At 41.1% G+C, this 23545-nt stretch overlaps 2 protein-coding genes across 2 annotated transcripts; both read left to right on the top strand.

The window, feature by feature from the left end:
• The first annotated feature begins 5263 nt into the window (after window positions 1-5263).
• Window positions 5264-16210, top strand: tat (tyrosine aminotransferase). Its single transcript, XM_084554673.1, has 12 exons — window positions 5264-5345; window positions 6365-6672; window positions 6757-6861; window positions 7045-7112; window positions 8521-8679; window positions 9641-9779; window positions 9876-9928; window positions 14681-14833; window positions 14924-15052; window positions 15198-15281; window positions 15477-15575; window positions 15677-16210. Exons 2-12 carry the CDS (start codon window positions 6372-6374, stop codon window positions 15824-15826), a joined length of 1440 nt encoding a protein of 479 aa, XP_084410799.1. The 5' UTR covers window positions 5264-5345; window positions 6365-6371; the 3' UTR covers window positions 15827-16210.
• A 905-nt stretch (window positions 16211-17115) lies between these two features.
• On the top strand, window positions 17116-23461 carry LOC311495545 (aldo-keto reductase family 1 member B1; the record flags this gene model as incomplete). The annotated part of the gene is made up of 10 exons (XM_084555034.1): window positions 17116-17205; window positions 18263-18439; window positions 18529-18645; window positions 19027-19104; window positions 19661-19777; window positions 19861-19973; window positions 21011-21098; window positions 21183-21266; window positions 21366-21448; window positions 23260-23461. The coding sequence occupies 10 exons, from the start codon at window positions 17116-17118 to the stop codon at window positions 23291-23293; spliced, it is 981 nt and encodes a 326-aa protein (XP_084411160.1). The 3' UTR covers window positions 23294-23461.
• Between the last annotated feature and the right edge of the window lie 84 nt (window positions 23462-23545).

Below are 23545 nucleotides of genomic sequence, written 5' to 3' on the forward strand. Positions count from 1 at the left end.
TACATAAGGAGTGTGTTTAGTTTTCCACAGATGTTGAAGTTTGACCCGTTTCTGTTCTCGCTGTAAACTGCAGCTCTACTGAAGGAAACGAGAAGCGGCGTGAAGGTGACCTGAACATTTTCAGCATCGTCAGTGTTGTCGTCCCAACGGCCGTTTTTTCTGCTCGGCGTATTGATTTAACACGATGTGACCAGACTGTTTGGAAACAGGAGACGCACCAACCACAACATGTTTTGTCGGCTCAGGTTTCAGTCTTGGTTGTACCCACCATGAATAGGTAACCTTTTGTTTGGGCAGGAGGCATCAAGAGGCTAATGACTCACAGTGACTGTACACTGTGTGATGACCCCTGGTGTCATCTCTGGGAGTAACCACTGGTTGTCTCTCCTGCAGGTAGTGGATCATGTGATCTGGAGCACCTGTGATGCCCAGTGTGCCCAGGTTACAAAAAGTTGTACCTGTATAATCAGTCTCTCTCTCTGCTCTTCTTCCCAAGGACTTCACATGACTCTTTGGTTCTGGTCCTTTAGGTTAGCTCTATGTCTTTTACACTTTACAACATTTGACACATACTCTTCACTCATGTCCATCATACACCTTTGACTTTACTGACTTTCACATCTCACATATTTGCACTTAATTTGGCACATTAACTTGATTTTATCTGGTAAACAAATAAAGTATTGCTGGGCAGAAATACTGGTGTGTCTCTCCGTTGTTGTGGCCACTTGAGCCAGGTCATGACAACTGTAAACTATTTTAAGCTGATTCACTTTAGGATAGTAAGTTTCCAATTTTGCTTTAAAGAAATGTGAGTTAATTAGGTTGACATAAAACAAACCTGCTATAAATGTAATATTTTTAATAATCTTTACAATACAAAGACATAACAAATCATTAAAATCTCAATTAAAACCACAAAGGTATGTTTTAAAGTTGAGTCATCCAGGTCATGTTACATCCAAAAAGAGAAAAGGCAACTTTTATTTTATGTTTTATAAAATACGTTTCATCCGTAGCTTCTTGAGTTCTGAGGGACCAGTAGGAAGTTGAGGTTTGAACAGGAACATCTGTGGGTGTAAGCCATCAGAAATGTGCTTGACTTGTTTCGGTCTGTGCCGGCGTCTGGTTGCTAACAGAAACAAGTCAAGCACGTTTTCTGAAGAAGCGACTCAGATGAGAAACTCCACGAGTCCAGATGTCTTCCTCAAACGCTTTTTTTGGATATTTTTAAGTTGACATTTAAAGGAGGGCGCTAAAAATGTGAGTTGAACCCGTTAAATTTCCTGTTTGATGTTTCAAGGTGTAGTTTTCAGTTTTGTTCTCGTAGTTGTAGGACAAAATCAGATGCTGTAAATGAACTGTAATGTGACTTTATTCATTTATTAATTTTACACACGTTAGAGACCCACAACAGAATGAGAAGATGAATTAATATTTTGTCATTGGACTTAAATCAGGAGCCAAAGCTGAGTCTTAGACCAGTTTTACGGGTGATCGAGCACCAAGACAAAGTGAAAGGTAGATCGTTTTAGTCAGACAGTGAAAGATACTCACAGTGAAACATAACACAGAGAGCAAAAACACAACTTCTTTGTACGAACATCATCGACTCCAATAAATCCAATATATTTCCACATGAGTTCGTTTCTCCAAACACCTGGGGCCTCATGTACGAACGTTGCGTAAGTACAAAAACGTTACGTAAGTACTCGCTCACGTAAAAGTTCAGATGTATCAACAGTGAAAGGTCCGTAACTTACGTACATTCCTACGGCAACTATTTGGCTGGCGTAAGTAGGATTCTACAGATATCGATCCTTTGGCAACACTTAGAGGTGTTGCCGGGAAACTGTCATCAATGTGAAAACTATTACTCCGACCGATCGGGACTGAGCCGGTCGACCCTGAGCAGATCCATGCAAGCCGCGTGGGACAGAATTATCCGCATGTCAGCCAGGTATATCAGATTCCCATACAATGCATCTGAGCAGGTCAACATTAAAGAGCAATCTGCAGCCAGAGACGGTTTTCTGAATGTAATCAGAGCTATCGACTGCACACACATTGATATAAAAGCGCCATCGCATGAATTTGTAAATGTCAACAGGAAGATCATACGTGATGCGCAAATGCAAGTAAACACTGTGGCAGCGTGCCAAAGAACACATCTCCACTCCAGTGAGTAGCGTCTCCAATTCTATTTCTGTGAAGTTCTTCTTCTTTCCCGTCTTACTCATTCTTGTGTTTTCGTTTTCTGATCGCGCAGAGATGGGAATCTCAGGTGCAGGGCCAATTTATATATGATTTCCATATTTAAAATGGGCGTGGACAGTGAGTTGCATATTTAAAAAGGGCGTGGACAGGGAGGGGTCCGGTACGCTCGATCGGGATGTACAAAGGAAATGTGCTTATAAATGCTTGTAGATCTGAGCTTACGTCACGATTTAAGTGGAAATCTACGCAACTGTTAGTACATGAGGCCCCTGCTGCCTAGTTCTCAAACACACGTAGTCTAAATATTACCGAGGCTAGAATATATAGCAGCCACATTAGAAAACAAACACTCAAAGTATTCACAGCGTCTTCACCGTCTGAGGAGACTGAGCTGTCACATAGAGAGGGTCCTAACATTTCATCTCTCTGCTTGGTTGGGTCACTTAAGCTGTAAGAACAAGAACAAATTAAATTGTGACAATGGTAAGTGAAATTGTGGGAAAACCCCAAAAGTCTCTGACCCACATTTATACTGAGAGGACGAGGAGGAAATCTGGGGGAGTCCTGACAGAGAGCTCTCATCCTCTTATTAGTCAGTTTGAACTTATGAAGTCTGGGAGGCGCCCAGAGGGGGTGTGTGTGGGGGGGGGGGGGGGGGGTTTAAAAAGTCTTTTATTCCCAACGCCAAGTGACCAGTCCACATATAGTGACTTCAACTGTCATTCCACTGCCTTATTGTATTAATTATTGCGTCCATGTAATGCTGTGTGCCTGGACATATGTCAACTTTTATATTTTAGTACTGTCTGTCTTCTGTGTTGGTGAGACGAAGACAATTATCCACCTCAGTGGACAATAAAGTTTTATTCTATTCTAAAAAACTCACATCTATCCTGACACTGGTCACTCAGCCAGAGCAGACGCATTCCTGACTTTTATTTTAATCATCCTGGTATTGAATCACGATCAGATCACAGTAAACATTTAGGATTGGTTGATATCAACTATGAACCGTTGGTTTTATTCAATTTTCATGACTATTTCAGTCGGTTCAGTTTATTTTCACCACTTCTTCCACTCAAAGCGGTACCACCAAGTGGATTTGTAATGGGCTAGACGTGTCTTTCCATTTCATTTTCATCAGAGATGCTTCACTCTCCTCGGCAGCTGAAGGATCCAACCATCACTGACCACAACGTAGTCAATGACGTCACTTCAAAACTCACTAACTAGCTAGGTAGAAACTACTAAAGATAAACTTCTTAAATCTTTGTTTGTCTATTTTACGAACTTTTTAATATTTGACTTTAGCGGATGTGTTATTGCTGATATAGGACCATTACCAGGTTATTTTAACCACTGATCTCTTCTAAAAAGCACTAATTAACACGTTTTACAAGGGTCAGGGTTGCCTGAGGTCTCCATGTAATCAGCTGTGACTCCAGATGATCCTGCAGCCAGAAAGAAAACCTGGGATTTATTTGTTTCAGGTCTTTACCCTAAACCGTTCACAGTCTGTACATAGAGACGTAATGTCTGGAAACACTAACTGCTCCATATGGACATTAAACCTTCTGAACTGTTGCATCGTCCAACTCAATAACTTCATCCTCCTGAAGTAAAGTTGGAGCCAAACTGATCCTGCATTTAACAAAGCAGCTACGTGGAGCCGAGCCCGCCTTCATTTTCCCTTTTTCCTGCTCTCACATGTCAGACTGTTATTTCTCACAAACATAGGACGTTTGCTGCGTCACACATTACACAACATCTGTGGGTTATGTCACTGAGCTCCACAGCCAGGAGGACGGCGAAGATGAAATCCTGATAAAGGACGTGAAACATACAGAGAAGCTTAAATGTTTATGTGCACTTTTCTACATTTCTGCATAAAAATGACTCAAAACGTCAGCAGATGTTCACACAAGTCCTGAAAGTAGAACCTGATCAAACATGACACAGGAAAATGAGCCAATATTACATATCAGTGGGGTATACCTCTAGGATTACAAGTTAATTTCAAGGTCAAATCAGAGTCCATCTGTTCAGACGTTGTTCTATCAGTGTGGACAAGACAGAAGACTACTGGGACAATGTTTAGTGGACAGATGAGACCAAAGTAGAATAGTTTGGTTTAAATGAGATGAAACAACACTGCATCATTCCAGCATCAGAACCTCATCCCTCCATCAAACATGGGGGTGCTAATGTCCTGGTTTGGGCCTGTTCTGCTGCATCTGGACCAGGACGGCTTGTCCTCATTGATGGACCAATGAATTCTGAATTCTACCAGTGAACTCTAAAAGAAAATGTCAGGACATCTGTCCATGAGCTGAATGTGAAGAGAAACTGGGTCATGCAGCAAGACAACGAGAACCAAGAACACAAGTGGTTCTACAAAAGAACGGTTAAAGAAGAACAAGATGAATGTTTAGGAACGGCCAAGTCAAAGTCCTGACCTTAATCCAATAGAAATGTTGTGGAAGGACCTGAAGCAAGCAGTTGATGTGAGGAAACCCACCAACATCTCAGAACTGAAGTGGTTCTGTTCTGAGGAATGGGCTAAAATTCCTCCAAGCTGCTGTAGACCACTGATCAGCAGTTACCAGAGAGATCCTTTAAGGTTTACATCTAAAGTGCTGGAGCAGATGAGGCCACATCGTTGTTACATAAGAACTGATTCTGTTTCTCTTCATCTTAAATTATTCCCAGACATTTTAGTGAACTTCAAATTTTATTTATTTTTTTTTTTTTAAGCATCCTCTGGCTGTGAAGTCAAATATTTTTCGGTTTCATCCAGCTGCGCGCATGACGCACTCCTTGCATCTGCCCCCACCCTGTCCTACAGCACCCCCCTCCTCCTCCCCCCTCCACACACACACCTCCACCCGCAGCCTGTTCGCTGCCGTTAAAACTCTGAGGTGGTATGGTTCTGGTTAGTGATGTAAGAGGGGTGTAATGGCACAACCCTCGTCCTCCACCAATGGAAGTCTGGCCCGGGGTCAACACCCATTTTGGGGAGTCTCGTTATAAGACCTGTTTAATAAATCCTGCAGCCTCTACTGCTAATTTTCTCAAAGAGTGATTAACCCTGCTACTTCTAACTCAGTGCTGAATATTTAAGTTTAAAGGTAAGTAAACAGTTTTCATTTCATTAATCATCAGAAAAGAAACGTTTATGTTAATTATCAGTTGCATTATAGTTTAATGCACATTTCAAAGACTTTGCACGGTTTTAAATGCGCACCTCACTTTTATTGATGATGCACAACTGGAAGTAGTTCACTGCAACTTCACTGTTATTCTGTAGGACTCCTGCAGGTTTCATTCATCTGCTCCATGCACTGAAGAAATAATCGCGTTTTAGTTTTCCGTTAACTACGAATAGTTAATTATGATTTCGTAAATTAAAGGCGCTCGCTGCAGCATCCCGTTTTTTGTTTTAAATTTATTTAGTGATAAAATAAAATATTTTTTAAAGTAATCCAGCAGAATTTTGCAAGAAAATCGGCTTTAGAATAATCGGAAAATGCAGAATGATGATTTATGGGAGAAAAACTTTTTTATATTTTTTATCCTGCGGTTTTTTTTTCTTCCAGAAATTAGTTGGAAGAAAAAGAAAAAAAGTAAATGCAATTTAAAGGGTTTATGCTGAATGGACTATTTTCTTAATTATACCATATTGCACTATTTTTTATTTTTATTATTATATTTTCTTTTTATTTTATAAATTTCAATTTTTTTATTATTTTATTTTTGTTTTTAACTGTCTTCACCTATTTTTATTTTCTTTTTATTATTATTATATATATATATATATATTTAAATATTTATGTTTTTAATTATTTAATTATTTTTGTTTTTAACTATCTTCACATATTTTTCTTTTTACTTGTGGTTTTCAAGAGTGTTTTTTTTTATGTGTAGCTGAGCGACTGTGACCGAGCTATTTCCCTTGTGAATAAAGTCTGAGTCTGTTAGTGCTGATACATGATGGATGTTTAAAGCAGAGCTTGGGTTTGAGTATTTAATTTAAAGCTCAGTATTTTTCTCTGAATTCTGTTGGAGTAAAAATATAAAGCTTCATAAAATCAGATGAGTTTATGTAGAAACGTCCCAGCAGACACTCACTGTCCATCCCTCCCTTCAGCTCCAGGATGGACAACAAGTCTTATTTGGTTAAGATGAACGGGAACGGCGTCCACGGCAAGACCACGGTCAGCGCCAAGAGCCTGAACGGGACCGGGGTCAACGGGAAGGGGATGCACGGGAACGGGGTCCACCACGTCAGCGTGAAAGGCAGCTTGTTGTATCCGGCCAAGGCCAAGAGCCGCAGGCAGAGGTGGGAGGTGAAGGCCTCGGTGATGGCCAACAACACGCTCAACCCCATCCGGGACATCGTGGACGGGATGAAGCTCACCCCGAACCCAGACAAACCCATGATCGCCCTCTCCATAGGTGGGGATGTAAAACCTTGATGTGCTCTAAGCTGCTTCTTTGCTTTCACTCACTGACTGTTTCACCGACTCATCTGCTTCTCAGGGGATCCCACCGTGTTTGGAAACCTGCCCACAGATGAAGGAGTCCTTCAGGCCATGAGAGACGCCATCGACTCGCACAAATACAACGGCTACGCGCCTTCTGTTGGTGAGTCACGCTAACACGCTAACAGGCTAACAGGCTAACAGGCTAGCTAACTAACTCCATCTGAAGCAAAGAGATGCAGACGTACAGCTGATGCTATACTTCAGTTCAGACAGATTTCCAACCTAAACAGATGAGTTTCAGGTTCTGTGTGGTCTCCAGTATTTACTCTGTGTTCACCTGCAGGTTACCTGAAGAGTCGACAGGCGGTGGCCAACTTCTACAGCTGCCCCGAGGCTCCGCTGGAGGCCGAGGTACTTACTCCTCAAACACATCACTAGTCTGGAAGCAGACCAGCTTCCACCTACATGTAAATTACTTGGGGAGGAAAGTTTATCAGGAGTCTCTCTGTTGAAAACTGATGCTGCTCCTGCAATGATCTGCTGGCCAATCAGATGGTTTGGGGGCGGGGCTTAATGTGGTGATGGACAGAAGAGTAACAGTACACGACATCTGAACGTTGTTGAAGTTACTGACAGGAAATAAGTTAATTAACAAACAGTTAATGGTGATTAAAGCACTGATTGGTTGGAGGACTAGCCGACTGCATTCAGAGGTATTTTTTTTCTTTGTACCATTGAAACACGTTGAAACACGGCTCATAATGAAATCCATCACACCTTGAGCTTTGAGATAAGATAAGAAGATGAAATTCAAGTCTGTCCTAGCGCCACAGGCGTCACATTAAAGCTTAGGGCAATAAAATAATATAGTTTGTACATGAACATATAAAAACAACTAAACTATGGCAATCAAACACATTTCCTTCAATGCCTTTAAGTTTTCTGTAAACACATGTTTGTGAAAGCAGGAAAGAAATACTGTGGAAAGAAAGCAGAATCTGAAGTGCAGTCATAATAAATAATTATAATTATATGCAGAGGGCAGTAAACGTCCCAGAAGAATAATAAGAAGAAAGCGATTAGAAACAAATGAGAAGAAATGGATAAAGAGGCGGGTCCCGACGAGAACCAAGTTATCTGTATTTACTGTCGATGTGAAACGAGTTATGAACTGAACAGGGAGCTTTATGAGCAGCTGAGATGTTGAGGAACATTTATAGCTTACATTTATTTAAAAGGCCTAATTATTTTGCCTTGATGAGCAAATTAAGACGTTGCTTCCTCAGGTTTCCCCATCTGAATCACCTTTATACTATTTTTTTGATTTTGAGGACAGTAATACAAAGTCAATATTGCCAAATATTCCAGAAGAAGAAGAAAGCAGAACAAATGGGTCTTTTGCCAGACACTTCTCTCAACAAGAACTAATTTAATTTACTGTTGATGTGAAATGCATTATTAACTAAGTTTTCACACCTCAAGCACCATCCAGTTGATGTTAGCATTGCCACGTCTCTCACATTGTTCTGCTGCAACTTTTCATGACTCTGCAAGAACCAGTTCTGCAGAACTTTAGTATGTTCTCCATAACAACGGAGGGAAGACACTGCTCGTAGCTACGCCTCACATCCTTCTGACGTGCATCCAGATCTGTGTCCATTGTAGAAATGAATGCAGCCAGTTCCAGTATGAAACAAGAGGAGCTCCAGTGATTTAATGATAATCTAGGATAAAATATGTATTTACAGTTACTGTAATGTTTTATTTGTGTTGTTATAACTAAAGTCCAAGCCTCCCTCCTTCCCTCCTTCCCTCCCAGGATGTGATTTTGACCAGCGGCTGCAGTCAGGCCATTGACCTGGCTATCAGTGTCCTGTGCAATCCAGGGGACAACATCCTGGTCCCATGCCCGGGTTTCTCCTTATATAAGACTCTGGCTGTTTCCATGGGTGTCGAGGTCAAACTCTACAACCTGCTGGTAAGATGAAAATCAGGGTCGGCTCTTTGTGGTGGTTGTGGGGGTGGTGACGGGGCAGTTTCATATGAAAACTCTGCAGATGATCTTGTTTTGGGCCCTGAATGTAGAAGGAGATGATTTTAAATGCTTTGAATCACTTTAATTGAATTTCTGAAAAACCTCAGTAAACCTTGAAAATACCTAAAATAATTAATAATTAATTCCAAATTCTGCAGAAACATAGTTGGAGCCGCTTCAGTTTGGACAGTATAGTGGTTCAAATCTAAGACCTGAGGATTTGGGCTTCTCAACATTTATCTAGATAAATCTGAGGTGCTGTGAGGTGATGGTTAAAGATAACTAACAAGATAGATCAAACCGTCTTAGACCGACCAAAGACATCCGAAGCACGACAAGACAAACCTACGATTAATTTGTTTTTTAACCATTTTGTGTGTGTGTGTCTAAAATCTTAATTTGCAACCGAAATAAAAAATTGAATCAAATCTAATAAGTCAGCGTACAGGTTGGTAAACCTTCATAAACAAGGAGGAGATGTGTGAATGAAGCTGTGCAAAGGAAACATGGAATATTAATGATGTCGTTGTGAGAATTCCACCTTAAAAATGAAGGACATTCAACTAATACTACACTGAACCATACCGCAAAGAGTAAAGTAAAAGTTTTTAAGTACTTGTTATTAACAGTCAGTTAAAACTTTGAAAAGAAGAAGAAGAAGCAGCAACTGAGGGATTGCTGATTAATTTTGGGTCATATTTTTGAAGCACTTCACAAGTTGTTAAACAACTAAAGGTGTTGAATGTAGAGAATAAAGTAACACCAAAGCTTCTGTAGTTCTGTTAAAGATATATATGTATATATACACAAAACCATCTGTTTGTAACCTCCTGCTGTCACATGTCCCTGAACGTCGTGGGGACTCCGGTGTGTTATCATCCTGACATGCATGTTTGGTTCACAGCCTGAGAAGTCATGGGAGATCGACCTGCAGCACATGGAGAGCCTGATTGACGAGAGGACGTCCTGCCTGATCGTCACCAACCCGTCCAACCCGTGCGGCTCCGTCTTCACCAAGGAGCACCTGCAGAAGATCCTCAAAGGTCGGCTGCACGTCTACGACAGCTTCTAACTTTGTTGAAAGTTGAAATCCGTCGACAGTAACATGAAATCTTTTTTCTTTTGTAATTTTTCCACAGTGGCCTCCAAACACTGCGTTCCCATTCTGGCTGATGAAATCTACAACGACATGGTGAGTACAGCGAGTCACGTCTCAGTACAGGTTGGTTGGCTCCATCTAACACCGGCGAGGCACATTTTTCACCGTAGTGACGGCAGGGGTTGGGTTTCATTTGGTGGTATTTGCCCTGGCTCTGGGTGCTGGCTTGACATCCCCACACATCAGCACAGGGGGGATTAGGGGCCATGTGGTGGATGAGTGGGCGCCAGGGAGCTCATCAAGGGCAAGCAGAGGATGTGGGTCAGGGTGATTTAGACAGAGCTGTCAATTACTTTTAAAGCCATTAGTTTTTTAATGCACACACGTTCTGTAACTAAAACCTCGGTCTGATTGTAGGTTTGGAAATCAGGAAGTAATCAAAGTGTGAAGTCTGGTCGTAGTGAACGATTTTACCCTGCAGAGAGCACTCATGTGCCGTGTAGTGTCGTAAACCCCAACAGAAGAATAATAAGAAGAAGAAAGCACATATGGATAAAGAAATGTGTCTTGAACGACAAATTCATCATCAAATCAAACTAGATGCTTCTCTCAACGTTTATTTACTGTTGACATCAACTGAGTGTGAACTGAGCAGGTTAGATGTTGGTCTGAGGAATAAAACCTTCCAGGTTCTCATTTTTTTTAAAAAGTGGAGGAAATCATGCGATTAATCACAATGAATCATTTTAATCTACTGACAGACCCAGTTTGAGATCAAGACTTTGTAGATGTTCAAATATAACTATAAGCAAATTCAGCCTTCCTGCAAAGTCGCTAGTTGTGAAACTTGTATCATCTCCTGAATTAAATTGTTAAGAATGAAGCAGAAACTGATAAAGAAGCAGGTCTTTTGAACGACAAGTTGAACTTCATATCCCGGAAAGATGCTTCTCTAGACAAGAAGCCATATACTATTGATGTAAACTGATTTATGAACTTAGCAGAGAGCTTTCTGAGCAGATGAGATGTGGAAAAGAGAAATAAAAGCTTAAAAAAAATATCCCTTCCAGATACAGATTTTTATAGAGTGATTAAATATGGAGGCACGTTAACTGTGAAAATCATGCGATTAATCGCGATTAAACATTGAAATCCATCGACAGTCCTAGTTTTAGATCGAGGCTTTGTAGAAACGTCCTTCGTGGGTTGCTAGTGGTGAGTTATGTAATGGTTCATAGATTTAAGGGTTAAGCATGAAGATGGGGTTGTGGATCTGGAAGAAGGTATCCTGCTTTGGTTGCTCTTTCTCAGGTGTCCTCACCTGAATCAAGCACAATGCAATTTTCTGATTTGTAAGTTTGTAGAAGAAGTTATGACATAACATAATGATAAAACATAATAAAATCAAAAACATCCCTTCCTGTTACATTTAAAACAGAAATAAGTGTGATTAATTAGCATTAACATATGTAAACTATGGAGATAACGCGATTAATCATGATTAAATATTTTAATCTATTGACAGCCCTGGTGTTGAATTGAAGCTTCGTGAACATAGATGTTTAAATATAATGAGCAAATCCAGACATCCCGCCGGGTCGCTAGCGGTGAGTTATGTAATGACTGATGCATTTAAGGGTTAATCATAAAAACACAGTCAGCACATCCAGTCCAAAGAGACACTGATGTCAGACTTGAAAAGTCTCCAATGGTCAAGCTTCAGCTGAGGGTTATGCAAACATGTGTACAGACATACAGACACCTATGTCCTCCCTGGCAGTCAGCCTGTTGTTTGTCAGCTCAATAAAAAACTGGAGATAAGGCTGAATTGTCCAGTGCAGTAGTTTTCCACTGACAAATACAGTGACTCTTATAGAGTCAAGCATCAGTCTCAGTTGAAGAAATTGTTCCCAGTGTAGGTTTTTATCTTCATCGTCTCAGTTGAGTGCAGAGTTGATGTTTACCATGAAATACCAGAGAGAGGAAACCTTGAGGTGAAGATGAGCAGATGGAGGTTAATGGAGGTTAAGGTGATGTGACTGGGAACTGGGTCGAAGATCTGATGTGACTTCCTACGCCAATGATTCAGCACATTTAGACATTCAGAGTTCAAGGTTACCACTGTAAATGCATTCACTTGCCAGGTTATTAGGTGCACTTGTGAATTTCATTCTAATCACGTGGATGATCATTGTGGAGGATGTGGTGCTGTTAAACTGGACTGAATTAAACACTAAAATGTTTCTGTTATTTAGTCTAGCCTCATGCAGTTAATCACAATTCAATAGTTTAATTTACTGACCGCTGTAGTTTTAATTCAAGGCTTTTTTGGATGTTTAAATACAATGTTGAGCATATTCAGACATCCTGCCTGGTCGCTAACTGTGAGGAATGTAATGGTTCATAAATTTAAGGGTTAATTACCTCACCATTATCCCAAATATTTCTACTCTGAGGATTGTAACATCAAAATTGCCAAAAATTCCAAAAGCAGAAGAAGAAGAAATGAGCAATGCAGAAACAAAGGGGTCTTTTTAATGTCAAGCTGAGCTTCAGATCCCTGGCAGTTTCTTCCCTCGGCAAGATATTTGATCATGGGATTAATCGCGATTAAATATGTTAATATTTTAATTTACCGCTGATGTGAACTGAGTTATTAACTGAGCAGGGAGCTTTCTGAGCTGCTGAGATGTTAAAAAGGGAAATAAAAACAGATTTATTTATTTTTATCATGCAATTAATGTCGTTGAGGTGCATTAACTATGGAGATCATGCGATTAATCGCGATTAAATATTGTAATCTATTGACAGCCATAGATTCACATCAAGGCTTTGTGCACGTTGATGTACAAATACGATGACCAAATTAGATTTTTGATAGTTTTTTGATTTGTGAGTTAGTAGATTAGTAGTTATGACATCACAGACCACAAAACCAGCTAATTGCCTCACCCTTAAAATGTTAGAAAAGGCTCACGATGGTGATTTTAAATGTTCCTCATTGTCAATCACAATTTGAAGTGGATGCAACTATAAAGTTATTCTATTTTCGTGATGAGTAACAGTGAAATTAGTTTCAGTTAAGACCTTTAAATCTTCATCCTCCCTGACAAACAGTTTATCTTGAGTGTCGTCTGCATAGAGTGACACCTCTGATGTTTCCTTTTAGATTATTTGTGGTGTGATTCTAAACTTCAGCAATGTGTCGTGACACAAATAGAGGTCTGGTGAGTTTTATTTATCAAGATATCTCACGAAGGTTTGTGTCTCAGCTGTGACGATGAAAGAGAAGACGCCAGAAATTAAACTTTGTCTCTCAGCTGCAACATAAACCATCGTCTCACGAGCTGCACAAAGAAAAACAACTTCTTTTCTTTTGCCAATGGAAAATTTTGAAGTTGGGGTCGCTGGGTGCATCCACATCACCCCCACACAACCCTCACCCCCCGCTCACCACCACCTCTCACCGCCAATTTACCATTTCAAACTGAACATAAGCAGACCACAGTGACTCTGCACTTTTTGGTCTGCATGTGTTTGCAGTTAACGTAGATTTCTGGTTTTGGCGCAGCAGAAACCGGAGAGTCGGGCTGGGGGTGTGTTTCCTGAGGCCTTTTATGACTGGAGAGTTAAAGTTGGGCGCCCCCATCCATCAGGCGTAATCAGGGGGGAACCGTGCCCTGATTTTACTCTTCTGTAAGCCCCTCAGCAATAAATTACAAGGAATGTATGAGGGCTCGACTGTCTGTCTGTGCAGATGTATGTATGAAGTGTAAAGTCATCCAGCGTTTAGTTGCAGCTCTGAGGTGGGAGGGGGGAGGAGCGCCTTCAGAAACCAAAAAAATGCTTTACATTAAGTTTGCAGGCACTTTTTTCTTGAATTTGCCGTCAGATATCTGAGCCTGGCCAATAGGACGCGGGGCAGTGTCTCGCCCCACGTCACATTTACTGTACGGCTCTAATGAGAAGCAGCTTTCTGTGGTTTGCTGTAACACTGAACTATTTACCGTCTTCCTCTGGATTCGATCGCAGCACGAGATGTTACATAACTCATCTCACAATGTGTTTGAATCCAGCCACAGACATTTTCCTGTACACTTTAAACACGTTTTGTTTTTGTTTTTTGAATAGCGATCAAACCAGACACGAGTTTTGTTTTATTGCTGCGCTTAAGTCTGAAATTTTAAAGTAGAAAAACAACAGTTCCTCTCAAGTGTTTGCAGAACTTTAGGGTCACACACAAAAAGCCGTGATGTTTGTATTATAAATGAAAGATGGGATAGTAGAGGACACGCTTGGCTTTAAAAAATAACTTATAATTGTAGTTAATAATTAATAATTGTTCCTCCCTATAACACCCACATTTAATTCATGAGTTTCTGAGACCTCTGCTCCACCTGTGTAATCATTATATAACAAAAAAACAACCATCTGATCTTTGTCATCTGTCCCGTGGCAGTCAATTGCTTTTGGCAGCCGTTTCCAAAATGGCCGCCTTCATGGATTTCATGATATTGACTTTATTGAATCAACCTATAATGACTTCATCCTTTCTACATGATGTTGTAGTAAAACCAGATCTGATCCTGCAGTTATATACGGTCATTTAGCTCAGTCTTTACTGGAATCTGAATTATTCCTGCACAATTTAATTAAACTAATTATTTAAAAGACTAATTTATTCCATATTAGTGGAAATTTTAAATATTTCTGTGATTTCATTCTCTTCGTAATTACTAAAACCATTAAACTGTCTCTCCATTAGGAACTGATTATGCTAGCTAAAGAAGCTAAAGAAGCTAAAGCGACCATGTTGAAGCTCACCTTTGTGTTGTTGCTCCTCAGGTGTTCCCAGGCTGCGACTGTCCCTCCATGGCTTCCCTCAGCAGCGACGTTCCCATCCTCTCCTGCGGCGGCTTGGCTAAACGCTGGCTGGTTCCCGGCTGGAGGATGGGATGGATCCTCATCCACGACAGGAACAATGTATTTGCATCTGAGGTACGACAAAGCTTCTAAAGGTCTTTTAATTTGTCCAAAGGCTACTCGTCTATCCACTCCATCCGATAACGACTCTTGTCTCTGTTTCAGATTCGAAAGGGTCTGGTCAAACTGAGTCAGCGTATCCTCGGAGCCTGCAGCATCGTCCAAGGAGCTCTGGAGAGCATCCTCAACAACACGCCTCAGAGCTTCTACAGCAACACCATCAGCTTCCTCAAGGTGAGACGCTGACATGTGTTCAATGTATCCCGAGCAGCTCGACATTTGACATAGAACTGAATTTAAATCATCCATCTTTCTATCTATACTAGCGTTTATTCCTTCTGTGTCCTCACATCTGATTCGATCTTTTTTTCTTCTTCAGTCAAACTCAGAGATTTGTTTCAGCGAGCTGTCCACCGTCCCCGGGCTCAACCCCGTGATGCCTTCAGGTGCCATGTACCTCATGGTCAGTATTAAATGTGTGTGTGTGTGTGTGGTTTGTTTTTACGCACAGTTTTGATGTTCTTGATCTTGATCTTCCACCTACTCCTACTCTTGCTCTTTTTCTTTTCTCTTTTTCTACTAAAACTTCATTCCACCCTTTAAATTAATTGAGGCTTAAGCTATAGTTCGTTAAAACGCAGACCGTGTGTGTTCACAGGTTGGGATCGACATGGATCACTTTCCAGACTTTAAGAACGACGTGGACTTCACTGAGCGTCTGGTGACTGAGCAGTCTGTCTTCTGTCTGCCCGCCTCGGTAAGACATCAAACCTTTAGATATGTAGATATCTCTAAATCTCTCTGCTGATCATCTTGTCCTAAAGTTCAAATCAAACCCGAGCCTGTGTTCTCTCCCAGGCGTTTGAGTATCCCAACTATTTCCGCATCGTGGTGACGGTGCCGGAGGAGATGATGGTGGAGGCCTGTGCTCGCATCAGGGAGTTTTGCCAGCGCTACTATCGGCCTCGCAGCTGTGACAGCAACGACAGCAACGACCTGGACCAGTGATGAAGAGGAGACGAATCCTGGGAAACTTTAAATCCACCACCTATTAGATCTGTCACAACACACGGCTGATTAGCATCGTATCTGAATGTAATTGTTGATGTAAACTGTATGAAATGAGCACACCGTATATTTATATTTTATACCGGCGACTTATATTAACCTCCACTTTTACTTTTATGTTTGTGTATTTATATAATTTGTGCATCAAGTGCAGCATCATAGACTCACCGCACTCAGCAGCCGCCTTCTTCTCTGGTCGTTGACTTCCTGATCTAAATTTAAAGGGAGCGACCGTTTGAGTATCACACATCTTCTGCATGGCCTTTTTATTTTCTCTTTTTGTTGTTGTTGTTGTTGTTACCTGAATAAAACCTGTTGATCTGACTCATGTCCAGTGATCGTCACATTATTTTACAGCTGCAGCATCATGGAGACACAAATAGATAAAGAAATAAATATATGGAGATGAATAAAATGTAAAACGGATAAAGTCAAGAGGAGAATGTTAGCTCCTAATAACCATCAAGAACACAAGATTAACATGAATAATAATAACTAGGACTAACTATATAAAACTGGGAGCTGATTAAATAGTACGAGGATAAATCTCCACGTCTGGACTCTGTCCTGAGCAAAAGAAATAAAAGAAATAAAAGATATGGACATAAAGAAAGACAGTTAACAGGAGAGCAGTGACAATCTGTTCCATAATTTGGAGTCGCTCTGACTCTGGATGACCCCTGAGAGTTAAAACTCTTGGAGGATGAAGATCTAAAGCTTTATTGGTCAGTGTATAAGATTCTGGAGGACGACAGAGAGACTTTCTGACTGGATATGAAGAATAAAACGCTGAAACATCTCCATCTCCTGTTGAGCTGCAGACATTACAGCTGATTCTTTTCTCCCAGTGCGACCTGATCTCTGTTTGTGTTGCTGCCGCTATGAAGAGAGTGACCTTTGCAACTTACTCCTCCTCCTCCTCCTCCTCAGAGTATTTACACATAAATACTCCATGGGGGCGAAGCAGTTTGTCCAATAATTAACTTCTGCACTGATAATTTACAGAGAGAGAGAGAGAGAGAGAGAGAGAGATAGAAGGAAGGTGGTGGAGCAGGAAAAGAAAAAAGAAAAACAGATGAAGTTAAACAATCAGCAAAGAAAAAGGAAGGACGTTGACTCAGCAGAAGCTCTTAGAGGCTATAAAGAGGAAGAGGAAAGCTGTGACAGTGTTAGTTTGAGCTGAGCTTCTTCTTCTTCTTCTTCTTCTTCTTCTTCTTCTGTTGTTTAAAATGTACTCTGAGGAGGACACACAGGTGGCCCGGACCCTGGAGCTGAATGACGGCAGACGGATGCCTGTCCTGGGTCTGGGGACATGGAAGGTAAGGTTTATTATATCATTCAGCTTCCACTCTTCTTTATTTTAATTTTCGTTTTATTGTTGTGACGTGTAAATGCACGTGTTTTATATGAAGAGGTTTTACTGAAGTAGTCATGAGGTGACCATGAACTCTGATCTGCAGATTATTTGTTCTTCGGATCAAACTACTGGAGGATGACTAATGAATATTTTGAGGCTTTGTGGAGTGACATGAGGAGACGTCTGTGCATCAAATGCTGAGTTATAATCAGGAGTTGATTCATTTAATTTAGGATAACACCTGAGTGAAGAGGTTGAAGGTTTTAAACAGTCTTTCTATAACGACGCTTCAATTAAAGCTGAGACTTTAATGTTAAAAGGATCCAAAGAGCTAGGATCAGAAACTGAGACTCCATCCAACAAACGTGTTGAAACAAGGGCAATATGTTGAAACCTCCTTGTGCAGCAGTTACCCGCAACTAAACACTTCTGGTAACTGCTGATCAGTGGTCTACAGCAGCTTGGAGGAATTTTAGCCCATTCCTCAGAACAGAACCACTTCAGTTCTGAGATGTTGGTGGGTTTCCTCACATCAACTGCTTGCTTCAGGTCCTTCCACAACATTTCTATTGGATTAAGGTCAGGACTTTGACTTGGCCGTTCCTAAACATTCATCTTGTTCTTCTTTAACCGTTCTTTTGTAGAACCACTTGTGTTCTTGGTTCTCGTTGTCTTGCTGCATGACCCAGTTTCTCTTCACATTCAGCTCATGGACAGATGTCCTGACATTTTCTTTTAGAGTTCACTGGTAGAATTCAGAATTCATTGGTCCATCAATGATGACGAGGCGTCCTGGTCCAGATGCAGCAGAACAGGCCCAAACCAGGACATTAGCACCCCCATGTTTGATGGAGGGATGAGGTTCTGATGCTGGAATGATGCAGTGTTGGTTCATCTCATTTAAACCAAACTATTCCACCTTCACAGACTCTGCAGAAAAAAGGGCGAGGAGCTTTTTTAATAGAAACATGAATCAGAACGGGTTTTAACTCATAACCTTCGTCTTCTTTTTGTTGCAGTCGTTTCATTTGCCGCAGAATATGATCCAGGGCGCGGTGGAGACGGCCATAGCAGCCGGTTACCGCCACATAGACACAGCTTACTCCTACAAGAACGAGGTGGACATCGGCAAGGCTCTGCGCTCCAAGATCAAGCAGGGCATCATCCGGCGGGAGGACATGTTCATCGTCAGCAAGGTGTGTCCTCAGGAGGAGGAAGGAGAGAAACATGACGTCACAGTTCCCGCCTTAGGTCTAACCTGCTGTCCTGTACCTCTTCTTCACAGCTGTGGTGCACCTATCACGCCCCAGAGGACATCCCTGTGTGCCTCAACAAGTCCCTGAGCGACCTGCAGCTGGACTACCTGGATCTTTACCTCATACATTTCCCTGTCAGCCTACAGGTTAGAGCGTTACATTAAATTCCCTCCCCCAAATTGAGACATTCAAATGTTCACTTTAATACAAGCTCCTAGAAACGTAGAATAAATCCTGTGTGGATTCTGCGCTCTTCAGATTATTATACGACTGATTCTCACTTAAGTCCTGAAAGTTAACGCTGCTTGTGTTTCCTGAGCCTCTGTTATAATGACTTTGGATGAGAACAACAGTTGAGAGTAAGGCTCTGCTGTTCTTGTGTTTTCAGTTTCTTAGTTTCTTCTTGGACGTCCTGTCTGCGGTTCATTGTTCTTGTGACTTAAAAACAAATCTCACTGAAAGAGTGAAACGGTTTAAATCACAGAGGAAAAGTAAAACGCTGCGTCTTTGTTATTTTTTTTCTGCAGAAAACCGGCGACGATCTTTTTCCAAGGAAGGACGGGAAGATTCTAACCTCTGACATAGACTACGTGGATGTTTGGAGGGTAAGACGACAGGAAGTCTGTCTGTCAGAAGACATTTCATTCATCAGCAGTTTGTGAAGTTACTCAAAAAAATATTATTAATTAAATCCTGTTTAATAGAAATGTTGTTTTTTATTTAAAGTGGAATAAAAAATGGTTTTAAATTAAATAAAAGGTGTAATAAATAATTAAAAAGCTCAATAATGACACTTAATAATAATAATCTTTATTTGTACAGCACTTCTTTTCAAAAACACATAATCTATAAATAATAAAAATAATAAAATAATAATAATAAAAATAAAATAAAATATACAAAATCATAGTTACATTTTTAATTGAAAGAAAAAGTGAGAAGAAAAACATTTAACTGTTAATTTGTATCATATCCTGTAAAACTCAATCAGTTCAGGATTCAGATTCAGGTATTTTTACACATTATTGTGTCATTTATCTGTATTTAATTTATTATTTATTATATATTTTAACAGTAAAGGTTAAATGAAGCATGATTAGGAAACGTTCAGTTGGTCTCCGTGGTCCTGGAGCAGGAACACAACCATTTGATGTTTTCCAGGGGATGGAAGCGCTGCAGGCCTCAGGGAAGGTGAAGAGCATCGGCGTGTCCAACTTCAGCATCCTGCAGCTGGAGAGGCTCCTGGCTCTGTGCAGGGTTCCTCCGGCCGTCAATCAGGTGCTTCACAGGAAAAATAACTACAAAACATCAACAGATCTTCACACCTGCAGACCTTGACTCAACGTTTTGTTTCCCTGCAGGTGGAGCTGCATCCCTACCTGGTTCAGGCTGACCTGATCGAGTACTGTAAATCCAAGAACATCGTCCTGACGGCCTACAGCCCCTTCGGTTGTCCTGAGAGACCCAAAGAAATGTAAGACACCGTGCTCAGACCCTCCTCTCCTGACACAGCTGACACTGATTTAGCTGAATTACTGCAGCCTGTTCACTCTCTGTTCATTCACTGCCTCCAAACCAAACGATCAGACGCTGAGAGGACGCGTCTTTCAGGTACTTTCAGATGTTTGTGTTAGGCATCTCATTTTCTTTGGGTTGTGTGTCTTTGGGGTCAGTTTACTGATCTTTGTCTGGAACCTTTTTGGTCATTTTGCATCTTGTCATGGTCTTTTTGTGTCTCATTGTGTCTTCAGTTGCTTCTGTCTCTCTGTAGCTCATCTAGTTTCCTTTGTGGCCTGTTTTTGTTTGTTTTGCATCTCTTTGCAGAGAGTTTGAAGCTGTTTCGTGTCTCTTTTAGCTCCTCTGTATCTGTGTGATTTGTCTTTTAGTGTCTCTGCAGTCATTTGCCGTTGCATCTTTCCTTCCTGTTGTTTCTCTACGTCTTTGTGGTCTGTTTCAGGCCCTATTGCTTTATGGTTGTGACACCTTTTGTCCATTTGCATAATTTTTTTCGCGGTAATGACGTGTAGTGTTCTTTCCTGTGTGTCTGTGCTTTTGTCTTTTATTTTGTCTGTCTGTGATTTGTGTTTTTTTGCATCTTGTAGTGGTCTGTTAGTGTCTCTGCAGTCGTTTTTTTAGTTGCTTCCTTCCTCGTTGTTTGGTCGTTGTGCATCTTCATGGCCTGGTTCTGGTTGCTTTGTGTCTCCTTGCAGGTATTTTGTGTTAATCTTGTTTTCTTTGTGGTCTGTTTACGCTTCTTGCTGTTTCTTTTGCGTCTTCGTGGTCTGTTTACGTCATTATCATCGTCATTTTGTCTCTAGTAGTTCTCTTTTTCTGATCCCTCATGGCCTGTCTGTCTCTTATTTGGTAATTTTGCATCTTTGTGGCCTGTTTCTTGTTGTTTTGTGTCTTTTTGCAGATGTTTTTTTTTTTTTTTTTGGAGTCTTTTGTTGGTTTGTGTTTCTTGCCAAGTGAATAAAACCTCTCTGGTCTTGTTTTTTTTCCCTGTCGTAGGGTCAGAGCAGACGATGATCCACATAAGATCCTGGAGGACCCGGTCGTTGCAGAAATAGCCAAGAAGAACAAACGCAGCCCTGCTCAGGTCAGTGTGTGTCAGTGTGTGTTTGCTCTATGTGTGTTTCTCTTTCTCATTATTGACAGCAGATGTTTTTTGTTTCTTCCCCAGGTGTTGCTGAGGTACCATGTGCAGCAGGGCATCGCTGTCATCCCTAAAAGTGACAAGCCTCATCACATCCTGGACAACACCAAGGTAAAGAAACCTCAGAGCCCATTAGTAGACCTCAGCGTTGGCTCGTCACAAAGTGTTTTAAAACCTTTAAATTCTCACGTCTCTGTTCCAACGCTGCAGATCTTTGACTTCAGTCTGACCGAGGACGACATGAGAACGCTCAGAGGACTGGACCGAGGGTGGAAGGCCGGCATCCTCGACGAGTAAGTCTTAATTATTACATTTAGTCAAAGTGCAACTAACGACATTAATTATTAGTCAGAAGGAAATAACTTCAGTAAAGTACTCAGATGAGACTTCAAAACTAGTAAAGTTCTTAGAGTTGCAGTCAAAATTATTCAGCCCCCATTGTGAATCACATTTATTGGTAAAATGTACAAACTGTTTGCAATTAACAAATCAAACAAGATCAATTTAAATAGCTGGTTTCTCAAAACTACCGCTTTCAGTGACTACTGCAGTCTCAAAATTATTCAACCCCTTCATGACAAGCATCTTTAGTTCTTAGTAGATCACTCTTTTACTGTTATGACCTGCTGCAAACGTGATGCATAGCCAGACACCAGCTTCTGGCAGTGTTCAGCCCATTCCTCACAGGCAAAGGCCTCCAGTTCACTAATATTCTTGGGTTTGCGTGCTGCAACCTCCTTTTTCAAATCCCACCAGAGATTTTCAGTGGGGTTCAAGTCAGGTGGCTGTGATGGCCACTAGTTCTTCTGAAACCAAGCCTCGGTAGACTTTGAGGTACGCTTGACAACATTGTCCTGTTGCAAGGTGCAGTGTTGCCCAAGCTTCAGCTTCCTCACAGATGGCATGACATTTTCTCCCAGGGTTTCCTCATATTTCATAGAATCCATCTTGCGTCAGTAGTGGTGTACACCTTGGTGTTCAGACATGAAGCCCTTGAGCGTTTAGTATGCGCCTTACTGCGGAAACTGAAACCTCAGTCTCTGCTGCCACCAAGTCCTGCTGCAACTGATGCAATGAGTAGCTTCTGATTTCTTAAACAACCATGTCTAAAGACACATCCTGTGGTCGTCTGTTTGAGAAGGGTCAAATCATTGGCATGCATCAAGCAGAGAAAACATCTAAGGAGATTGTAGAAACTACTAAAACTGGGTTAAGAACTGTCCAAGGCATTATTAAAAACTGGAAGGATAGTGGAGAAGCATCAGGGTAAGAAGAGAGGCAGATGAAGTGATGCACCCATCATGCCTAGTGTCTACTGTACAAGCCTGTGGGGGCAGTGCTATGATCTGGGGTTGCTGCAGTTGCTCAGGTCTAGGTTCAGCAACATTATGTGTCCAAAGAATGAGGTCAGCTGACTACCTGAATATACTGAATGACCAGGTTATTCCATCAATGGATCATATTCCAAGATGACAATGTCAGGATTCATGGGGCTCAGATTGTGAAAGAGTGGTTCAGGGAGCATGAGACATCATGTTCACACATGGATTGGCCACCACAGAGTCCAGACCTGAACCCCATTGAGAATCTTTGGGATGTGCTGGAGAAGGCTTTGTGCAGTGGTCAGACTCTCCATCATCAATACAAGATCTTGGTGAAAAATGAATGAAACACTGGATGAAAATAAATCTGGAGACACTGGAGAAGATTATTTTTTGTGTAGCCACTCCTCCTTTAACTTTAAACTTGCGAACTATACTTCTGAATGTACATCTGGGAATACTGAGAGCCTTTGCCAGCCTTTTTTATTCTTTTCCTTGTTTGTTCAAGGCACTGATCTCTCCTCTGACCTTTTTGGACAATTCTCTTTACTTAGCCATGTTTCTAACATGCAGTCACATGTCAACAGTCCAGGTGTTTGAGGTGTTCGATCTCAACTAATGAAGCCCTTGAATGGTTGAGCTTGAGACCTCACCTGATTGGCAAAGGCTCTTATTAGGAACTCTGTTCAGGGGGTTGAATCATTTTGATTGCAGCTGTAGACGAGACTAATTTACCTTCATAGTTACTGATCGTCAGCGTCTCTGTTCGTTCTGTATTTCAGGATCAAGACTCACCCGTACTACCCCTTCGTATGAGGAGAGAGAGGACGTTGCTATGGAAACGTGAACGCCGTTTACTCACCAACCACCAAAATGTGAAATGTTTTTAATCGAAAGCGGAACTTAACAAATGTACAAATCAAACCAGTCTTTTATTAATATACACAACGAATGTGAAACAAATGAAAAAATGAAAATAAAATAATTTAAATAAAGTGATGGTTTCTGGTCGTCATGTGACCTTCAGGTGGACTCCACCCACAGATGACTTTGCTCCAGCTTCCTCCT

Source organism: Chelon labrosus (genome assembly GCF_963514085.1).
Source record: "Chelon labrosus genome assembly, chromosome: 11".
Taxonomy (NCBI): Eukaryota; Metazoa; Chordata; class Actinopteri; order Mugiliformes; family Mugilidae; genus Chelon; species Chelon labrosus.

Excerpts from the sequence above, each read along its gene's own strand:
- tat (XM_084554673.1), top strand. The coding sequence starts at position 6,372 with ATGGACAACAAGTCTTATTTGGTTAAGATGAACGGGAACGGCGTCCAC. Across the intron at positions 6,673-6,756 it reads CATGATCGCCCTCTCCATAG|GGGATCCCACCGTGTTTGGA; the intron begins GTGGGGATGTAA and ends TCTGCTTCTCAG. Across the intron at positions 15,576-15,676 it reads TCTTCTGTCTGCCCGCCTCG|GCGTTTGAGTATCCCAACTA; the intron begins GTAAGACATCAA and ends GTTCTCTCCCAG.